Raw genomic sequence first — 10,344 nt, 5'->3', positions numbered from 1 at the left:
CTGATGCTGCATCTGCCTAGGTGTGGGTTGTTTTTTTTCATATCCCACACTTTTCTATTAGGTGAAGGCTCTCGGTCCACATTACCCTGTGCCTCATATAAAGTCCCAGCGCCTGTTCTCTCTTCATTATCTCACAGGCTTGTTAAAAAAACTATTTACATTCCACCCACATTTGAAGAGTGAATGGCCAACACCAGGGAGGACCACGCTCAGCTATGTATAGCCGTTCACCTCCAGACCTGTCATGGACTGCAAGTGTGAACCGCCAATCGCTCGGGGCCGGGGCGCTGAGGACATGGCGATTGCTGCTTCACACTTGCAGTCCATGACAGGTCTGGAGGTGAACGGCTATACATAGCTGAGCGTGGTCCTCCCTGGTGTTGGCCATTCACTCTTCAAATGTGGGTGGAATGTAAATAGTTTTTTAACAAGCCTGTGAGATATTTTTTACGCTTAGAAATTTAGAGAAGAAGAACAGCTGACGGACTTTAGTGGTACCAGAAGAGGACAATGAAAATCCAATAGATCAAATATTGTCTTTATTACAAAAGTAAAAATTGTTTAACATACTGTATTTATCCGCTTATAAAACGCACCTCAATTTTAAGAGAGACGTTTCAGGAAAAAAAGTAAATTTTAAATAAAAGAATTTTGAAAATAAGGGTCAGTGCCCACCTGCAGCCTTGCCCATCAATGCAGCCTTATCAGTGCCCACCTGCAGCCTCGCCATTGCCCATCATTGCAGCCTGATCAGTGCCCATCTGAAGCCTTGCCCATCATTGCAGCCTGATCAGTGCCCATCTGCAGCCTCGCCATTGCTCATCATTGCAGCCTGATCACTGCCCTCCTGCAGCCTCGCCATTGCCCACCATTGCAGCCTAATCAGTGCCCATCTGCAGCCTCATCATTGCCCATCATTGCAGCCTAATCAGTGCCCATCTGCAGCCTTGCCTATCATTGCAGCCTAAATAGTGTACATCTGCAGCTTTGACCATTATTGCAGCCTGATCAGTGTCCATCTACAGCCTCCCCATTGCCCATCATTGCAACTTGATCAGTGCTCATCTGCAGCCTTGCCCATCATTGTAGCCTGATCAGTGCCCATCTGCAGCCTTGCCCATCATTGTAGCCTGATCAGTGCCCATCTACAGCATTGCCCATCATTGCAGCCTGATCAGTGCCCATCTGCAGCCTCCCCATTGCCCATCATTGCAGCCTGATCAGTGCCCATCTGCAGCCTTGCCCATCATTGCAGCCTGATCAGTGCCCATCTGCAGCCTTGCCCATCATTCCAGCCTGATCAGTGCCCATCTGCAGCCTTGCCCATCATTGCAGCCTGATCAGTGCCCATCATTGCAGCCTGATCAGTGCCCATCTGCAGCCTTGCCCATCATTGCAGCCTGATCAGTGCCCATCTGCAGCCTTTCCCATCATTGCAGCCTAATCAGTGCCCATCTGCAGCCTTTCCCATCATTGCAGCCTGATCAGTGCCCATTATTGCAGCCTGATCAGTGTCCATCTACAGCATTGCCCATCATTGCAGCCTGATCAGTGCCCATCATTGCAGCCTGATCAGTGCCCATCTGCAGCCTTGCCCATCATTGCAGCCTGATCAGTGCCCATCTGCAGCCTCGCCATTGCCCAATAATGAAGCCTGATCAGTGCCCATCTGCAGCCTTGCCCATCATTGCAGCCTGATCAGTGTCCATCTGCAGCCTTTCCCATCATTGTAGCCTGATCAGTGTCCATCTACAGCATTGCCCATCATTGTAGCCTGATCAGTGCCCATCTACAGCATTGCCCATCATTGCAGCCTGATCAGTGCCCATCTGCAGCCTTGCCCATCATTGCAGCCTGATCAGTGCCCATCTGCAGCCTCGCCATTGCCCAATAATGAAGCCTGATCAGTGCCCATCTGCAGCCTTGCCCATCATTGCAGCCTGATCAGTGCCCATCTGCAGCCTTGCCCATCATTGCAGCCTGATCAGTGCCCATCTGCAGCCTTGCCCATCATTGTAGCCTGATCAGTGCCCATCTACAGCATTGCCCATCATTGCAGCCTGATCAGTGTCCATCTACAGCCTCCCCATTGCCCATCATTGCAGCCTGATTAGTGCCCATCTGCAGCCTCCCCATTGCCCATCATTGCAGCCTGATCAGTGCCCATCATTGCAGCCTGATCAGTGCCCATCTGCAGCCTTGCCCATCATTGCAGCCTGATCAGTGCCCATCTGCAGCCTTTCCCATCATTGCAGCCTAATCAGTGCCCATCTGCAGCCTTTCCCATCATTGCAGCCTGATCAGTGCCCATTATTGCAGCCTGATCAGTGCCCATCTGCAGCCTTGCCCATCATTGCAGCCTGATCAGTGCCCATCATTGCAGCCTGATCAGTGCCCATCTGCAGCCTTGCCCATCATTGCAGCCTGATCAGTGCCCATCTGCAGCCTCGCCATTGCCCAATAATGAAGCCTGATCAGTGCCCATCTGCAGCCTTGCCCATCATTGCAGCCTGATCAGTGTCCATCTGCAGCCTTTCCCATCATTGCAGCCTGATCAGTGCCCATCATAGAAACCTGATCAGTGCCCATCTGCAGCCTTTCCCGTCATTGTAGCCTGATCAGCGCCCATCTACAGCATTGCCCATCATTGCAGCCTGATCAGCGCCCATCTACAGCATTGCCCATCATTGTAGCCTGATCAGCGCCCATCTACAGCATTGCCCATCATTGCAGCCTGATCAGTGCCCATCTGCAGCCTTGCCCATCATTGCAGCCTGATCAGTGCCCATCTACAGCATTGCCCATCATTGCAGCCTGATCAGTGCCCATCTGCAGCCTTGCCCATCATTGCAGCCTGATCAGTGCCCATCTGCAGCCTTGCCCATCATTGCAGCCTGATCAGTGCCCATCTGCAGCCTTTCCCATCATAGCAGCCTGATCAGTGCCCATCTACAGCATTGCCCATCATTGCAGCCTGATCAGTGCACATCTGCAGCCTTGCCATTGCCGGAATAGACAGAGCCTGATCTCCTGTGTACTCGGCTCGGGGTCGTGCCCTGTCCCGCCCCTTGGCCCGGCTCCTATGATGGACATAACACCGGTCCAATGCCGGGACGTCAATGCTAGGACCTGTCCAGGGGGCGTGACTGGGCGTGACACCGAGCCGAGTACACAGGAGATCCGGCTCTGTCTATTTCGGCGGCGCTTGTGCCCTCCTCTTCCCCTCTGAGGCAGCCTATTTTCCACCTATTTTAAGGGGGGGGTGCGTGTTATACACCGATAAATACAGTGCTTTTTCTAAAAGAAAACCATTAGCTCAATACATATATAACATTTCAATTAATACTCTTATGTGACTCTACTACTGCTATGTCAAGAGGTCGACACGTTTCACAATTATGGTTTCCTTAGGACCTCTGTATCTTGACCAATTGGTATCCAAACTCATAACGTAAATCATACCGTATCCAAACATCAGCATTATACACATATCAACCCACTTTTGGAGTTCCCATAAAATGTTTTTAAAAATATGGGAACTCCAAAAGAGTGTTGATATGTGTATTAAGGCCATCTCTATCTGTGGTCAAGATACAGAGGTCCTGAGGAAGCCATCATTGTGAAATGTGTCGACCTCTTGACATAACAGTAATAGAGTCACATCAGAGTATTAATTGACATATTATACAGTAAATGTATTGAGCTACTTTTAGAAATAGTATGTTTTACCTTTTGTAATAAAGACAAATATTTTATCTATTGGAATTTCATTGTCCTCTTCTGGTACTGCTAAAGTCCGTCAGCTGTTCTTCTCCAAATTTCTAAGTATCTTCTAGGATGAGGTATGAGGTGTAGCCCATAATTCTCTAAGCTTATATTTTTTACGCTATGGAAGCCTCCTTCCCCCTCCTTTGTCTTTCCCATGATATGCTGTAATCAGTGAGAGAAGAATTGATCGATGACCATTTGTGGAGAGCGCGATCCTCCAGGTGATATTTCCAATTATTCATCTGGTGAGTCCAATTCTTAGAGAGCGGAGAAGGGATCACATATCGGTGACGTTTGCTATTTGCGTTTTTTTGTGATAATCACATAAGGGAAGACTTTTCACTCATTTGGCATATTTTGTCATTTTTGTTTATTATTACAATATTGATTTTCATTGTTGCAGATTTTTTTATCTTTTCTGCACCTTATCTCAGCAAACTTTATACTATGTTGCATAGAGTTCTTGTTATGCACTTTATGGATATTGCAGATTGAATTGGTTTGAACACACATATATATATATATATATATATATACAGTATATACACACACACACACACGTGTTAGAATTTATATTATTCACCATTTTAGATTGTAACGTTTTTTGTGTGTGGCTTAGTGCTATTCTTATCACTTTACACAGTTCACTAATTGTTTTTTCACAATTATTGGAGTAGCAGCTGTTCATTTGAGAAGACATCTGTTACTACTTATTACACTGGACTCCAATGGCCTCCACACTCACCACATCTCCTCCAATAGAGCACCTTTGGGATGTGGTGGAACGGAAGATTGGCATCATGGCTGTGCAGCCCACAAATCTGCAGCAACTGTGTGATGTTATCAGGTCACTATGGAGGAAAATCTCTGAGGAACATTTCCAACACCTTGTTGTATCTATGCCATCAAGAATGAAGGCCAAAGGGGGTCCAACCCGCTACTAGCAAGGGGGACCTAATAAAGGGGGTCCAACCCGCTACTAGCAAGGGGGACCTAATAAAGGGGGTCCAACCCGCTACTAGCAAGGGGGACCTAATAAAGGGGGGGTCCAACCCGCTACTAGCAAGGGGGACCTAATAAAGGGGGGGTCCAACCCGCTACTAGCAAGGGGGACCTAATAAAGGGGGTCCAACCCGCTACTAGCAAGGGGGACCTAATAAAGGGGGTACAACCCGCTACTAGCAAGGAGGACCTAATAAAGGGGGTACAACCCGCTACTAGCAAGGTGTACCCAATAAAGTGCCAGTGAGTTTATGTGGCTCAATGAAAAATAAAATGAACAGGTTGAAGCTCTTACCTCCAAACCACCTCCACACCTACTTACAGGATTGTTGGGTTCTTCTCCTTACACGTTCTGTTTGGCAGATCGAATACGTTATGTAACCCGCCCCGAGCAAAGGATGGAAATTCCCTTATAATTAATCATCTGTAAAGAGCGGGGTGAAAGGTATTCATAGACTTGCTGCACGTAGACTTTACTGAAGGCCTTCTGCAAAGAATTGTGGGATAGTCCGTCATATCACCCGGGGCAGAATCTAGAAGAGATCGGTTTGGGGAAGATGGTAGAAGGCAATGAGATTGATTTCAGCCCTCTAAGCCGGCGGCAGACTTTTAAACAACACCTTGTTGTATCTATGCCACCAAGAATGAGGGCCAAAGGTACTGCAGCTAAAATCTGTGTGGTGGAGTGATTGTCAGGTCTGTGAGTCAGATGGAGAAGATTCTGAAAAGCGATTTACTTTAAAGAGCGATTCACACAACTTTACTTTACAACTTCAATTGTGTACTGACATTTGTTAAGACTCTGAAAAGTGATTCACACACACACTTTGAAAAGTGATTCACACCATCACGAGGAATTGATCCTTAAAACAATTTATTCTGGTATTGAATTTTGAGAGGACTATGAAAAGATATTCACACATTTTTAAGAGTTGATTTATTCAAATATTTTTTTCTATTTTACATTTTTTTCACCGTTTATTTATTTTCATTTAAATTTTTATTTTAAAAAGTGACAGTTATTTTCAAATCCATTGTCTCTCAGCTGAAAATAACTGTCACATGGCTGAAAATAAAGAGACTTTTTATACAGATAGTATACTATAGATATATTTTAATAGAGATTAAACAATTATGTCTTACAAACTATAAAATAAGCTGTAAAATAAAAACTTTCCAAGAGTTTTATTGTAAAGGATACAGGAGGAAAGAACAAGAAGAAAAAAGTTACATTTTCAATGTTAGCAATGAATTGTAGCCTCAAATTATGCAGAGTTCCACCCAAAAATGGAACTTCCGCTTTTCGGGTTCCTCCCCCCCCTGGTGTCACATTTGGCGCCTTTCGGGGGTGAGCAGATACCTGTCCAATACAGATATTTTGCTCCCACTTCCGGGCATAGATACCCGTGGATATCTACGCCACTTCCCATCCCCCCCCTGCTGTATTCTGGGAGACACACGGGTCCCAGAACACAGCAGGGACCAGTGGGATCGCACAGCGCGAGTCGCGCGTGCGCAGCAGGGAACCAGGAAGTGAAGCCGCAAGGTTCACTTCCTGATTCCCTTACCGAGGATGGCAGCGGCAGCACCCGACAGCCGAGGGACAGATCAGCTCCGGGTGAGGACATGGCGGCCGCCCTGGACAGGTAAGCGTCCTTATTTTGTATTTGTAATTGTAGCTGCTGACTTAAAAAAAAACAAAAAAAAAAAATGGCGGAACTCCGCTTTAAGTGTCTCTACCCTAATGCCCTGTACACACGGTCGGACTTTGTTCGGACATTCCGACAACAAAATCCATGGATTTTTTCCGACGGATGATGGCTCAAACTTGTCTTGCATACACACGGTCACACAAAGTTGTCGGAAAATCCGATCGTTCTAAACGCGGTGACGTAAAACACGTATGTCTGGACTATAAACGGGGCAGTGGCCAATAGCTTTCATCTCTTTATTTATTCTGAGCATGCGTGGCACTTTGTGTGTCGGATTTGTGTACACACGATCGGAAATTCCGACAACGGATTTTGTTGTCGGAAAATTTTATAGCCAGCTCTCAAACTTTGTGTGTCGGTAAATCCGATGGAAAATGTGTGATGGAGCCTACACACGGTCGGAATTTCCGACAACAAGGTCCTATCACACATTTTCCGTCGGAAAACCCGACCGTGTGTACGGGGCATTATTTAGAAGAGTTAGTTGTTCATTTTTTATTATTATTATAATTAATATTAATCATCATTATGACTTCATTGCTTGTAAACCAATGCCAATGCTCCTGAATCTTGAACTACCAACTGAAAACTCTACAAACAGGCTTCTAGTGGAAGTTCCTTGGCCCTGCTCCATTGGCTAACAACCAAAGGAAGAAACAGAATTGCCTTTTCTACAGAACAGATATAATTATAATATAATATGTGCTGTTATTCCATTTTCGGGACACTACACAACTACACACATATACATTTCCCAAATATCACTGCAATGCTCACCATGACCAGCCAGAAGGTGTATAGAAAAAAAAAGTAGGGGTGCACTCGGGGGAGTTGTACAACTTTGCTCGTGTTTGTGTAATGGATTCTCTGGGTTTTGGGGTACTTGTGGAGCTCTGCAAGGCTTGTGAAAGGTACCCCGAAGCTCTGCTGCCAGTTCAGTAACTTGAAAAGGGACCAAGGTGAAAAAAAGAGATTATTTTTAAAGCCCTTGTAGCCGTAATACAAAACATGTGGATACTGTAAAGTGAACAATTCTAAACAATTGCCAATTGGCTCCCATGGGACAAGGTTCCTCCTCTCAAAGCATGGAGCACTCATAATTTATGTTGTGATCCTTACAAAGGCATTGGATCCAAACACATAGAATGCAGCATAAAGGGGCTCGGTGAAGGTGGTAGTGAAGGTGTGGAGATGTTTGATGGGGTTACACAATTCATAAAAGGATACTTGTCCCGCCTCGTAGTCTAGATAGACCCTGAATCTATTGCAAGAAATATTGTGAGATATTATAATTTCTTGCTTGTTATGTATAACTGAATACTGGTTGTTGGAGGACTTCGAGAAACACCAGGACTTGGCATTACACCCCAAATATGAAGGATCTCCTCTCCTACCAATAGACCCACAGGACACTCCCAACCTCCACTCCCCACACTCACTCATCTGCATTTCCCAGAAGCGTTGTCCTGAAGAAATACACGGGGTGCCTAAAACTTGGGAACAGTCCTGGAATCTTTCCGGTGAGTCTTCATATGATAAACCTGGTGCTGGTTTTATCCAGCATGCCTCTTTTCCATTCTGGGATAGACGTAGACTTTTGGCTGCTGTGTTGCCGTCAAGTTTGTAGGAACCGCATGGTATGTAAATCTCTTTCTCCGCGGAGGTTATAATATCAGATAATTTAGCGTGTATTGTCTCTACTATCACAGTCTCATCCAGATTTGTAGCATGGGATATTTTTAAATGCTCTTCTCCACTTCCATGGTCTTTCTTTCCAACATCAAAAAACTCACTTCTCTTTAATTCCTGTAAGACAGTCAGAGAATCGGTCAAGTCGCACAGCTCCTCAATGCGTTGCATCTTTCTAAGCAACTCGTCCATCTTTAATTCCATTTGCTGGATCAGCTGTGAGATGGAACAGGTCATCTGCTTTTCTTGTTTGGATATTCTAGTGAGGACTCTTTTCTCTAGGGCATCCAGTTGGGTCCTGAGGTCAGTAAAGATGGCAGTGACTCTTTCTGTTTTACCCGCTGCTTTATCTTGTGCACATTTCATCTGTGCATGCAACCTCTGGACCGTTTTCTCAGTTTCTGCTCTGCTAGAGGTCATATTCTGAAGAAACGTTCTCAGGTTCTGCTTCTCCCTCTCAGAGGCCTGGTCCAGTGACTCCACTTGATGTTCTTGGTGGTTTCCATCGAGCCTGCAGGTCACACAGATGCAGGTAGAGTCCTTAGTGCAGTAGTACTTGAGGACCTCTTTGTGAGTGGGACATTTTCTGTTCTCCAGGGACACGGTGGGATCCACCAAGACATGTTCTGAAGAGTTTCTGTGTTTTTTTAAGTGTTTGCAACATAGAGAAGCCTCACATTGCAGACAGGTCTTAACAGCAGGAACAGAAGAGTCACAATAAGTACAGAGGACCCCGGTCTTTTCCTGAGTGGGCTGAGCAGATAGAAAACGCTCGGCTATGTTACGGAGGGTTATGTTCCTCAGCAGGGCAGGCTTTTCCTGAAACTCTTCTCTGCACTCGGGACAGGAGTAAACTCGGGACCCCTCCTGTGATTCCAGCACACATTTAATGCAGACCTTACAGAAGTTGTGTCCACATGGCAGAATTACAGGATCCGCAAATATGCTGAGGCAGATGGAGCAGTGGAGCTCGTCTCTCACATCTAGACTCGCCATCGTGACAAAGAACAAGAAATGAAAGTGAAACTTCCTTTTCAGATTAGAGTGCCATTCCCTTCCTCATTCTTTGCTGTAGGTGAAGAGTGCCTGCAGGACATATATTAGTGTGTTAGTGTCAGAGAACAAAGTTCATGGAAATGTAGCACTACTCCCCCGCAGGAGCTGCTTGAATATTTGTACCCGGGTCTCCCACTGATGAATCCCCAGCCAGTTACACGGTATTTTCACACAGTCAGGTGCACACACTCGTCCACTCGTTGTCTCCAATGACCCGTCTAGGGGGATGTGTTTTTATGTTTTATTTGGAGAACTTGGATAGGAGAAGGGAATCAGTAGGATACTCCAAATCAACTATTCACAAGTGAGGACAACTCTATCTGTAGAACTGAGCAGCAGATTATCTGCAGGACCATACAGCGCCTGTATGGAAAAAACGAGCCCCTTTGTAGCAGAAGGAACTCAATGGGCTTTGTCTCTTTCAGGACACTAGCCAGTGTCCCCTTTAGCTCACACACCCAGTATGCCGACTTCTAGGACCAAGAAGGGGATTTCAGAAGCACACTCAGTCTCAGGGATCACTTAGGGCACAGGTGTCAAACTCAAGGCCCGCGGGCCGAATCCGGCCCTCCAGGCCATTTCCTGTGGCCCTCGCACCTTTCGACAGCTGCAGGAGAGCTCCAGCCCCCCTCCAGACCCCTACTTTCTGCTTTCAAGCAATGCACCCAGCTTCTTCCCAGCAGCAGCATAAGGAAAGGGGGGTGCACTGTGATGTAAGGGAGAGTGGGGGACTCAACTTCTGATGGTGGGGTGGCTCTTGACATCTAATGTAAGGGGAGGGGATGCGCTGGACATCTAATCTTACAGATACAAGAGGGCAGTCATAATGCTGATGCGCCCCATGATGAAATTGAGTTTGACACCTCTGCCATGGGGGGGTCTGTACTCAGAAAAATGTCCAGGGATAGCTGGTAGCCTCCTTCCAACTTCCAAGCGACACTCTATACCATAAATACCAGAGCAGATCCACAGACTTCCTCCCTCAGTCAGCTTGTAAAGGAACCATGGGTTGTAGCTCCAAGGTTTCAGGCCCTCGGGTCGGCCACCTGAGGCTGCATGGTAGCCAATGCTGGGGAGAGGCAGCAGCCTCCTACACACCTGGACCTTTCTCAGAGGG

General features: G+C 46.4%; 1 protein-coding gene across 1 annotated transcript; it reads right to left on the bottom strand.

Moving 5' to 3' along the window:
• Positions 1–5,867: 5,867 nt before the first annotated feature.
• LOC141113739 (E3 ubiquitin/ISG15 ligase TRIM25-like) lies at positions 5,868–9,208 on the bottom strand. Its single transcript, XM_073607026.1, has one exon. It carries the CDS (start codon positions 9,165–9,167, stop codon positions 7,584–7,586), a length of 1,584 nt encoding a protein of 527 aa, XP_073463127.1. The 5' UTR covers positions 9,168–9,208; the 3' UTR covers positions 5,868–7,583.
• Positions 9,209–10,344: the final 1,136 nt, after the last annotated feature.

The sequence above is a fragment of the Aquarana catesbeiana genome, linkage group LG12, assembly GCF_042186555.1.
Source record: "Aquarana catesbeiana isolate 2022-GZ linkage group LG12, ASM4218655v1, whole genome shotgun sequence".
NCBI classification, from domain to species: Eukaryota; Metazoa; Chordata; class Amphibia; order Anura; family Ranidae; genus Aquarana; species Aquarana catesbeiana.
Note: the sequence above shows the minus strand (reverse complement) of the source record. Positions and strands in the feature narration are given on the sequence as shown.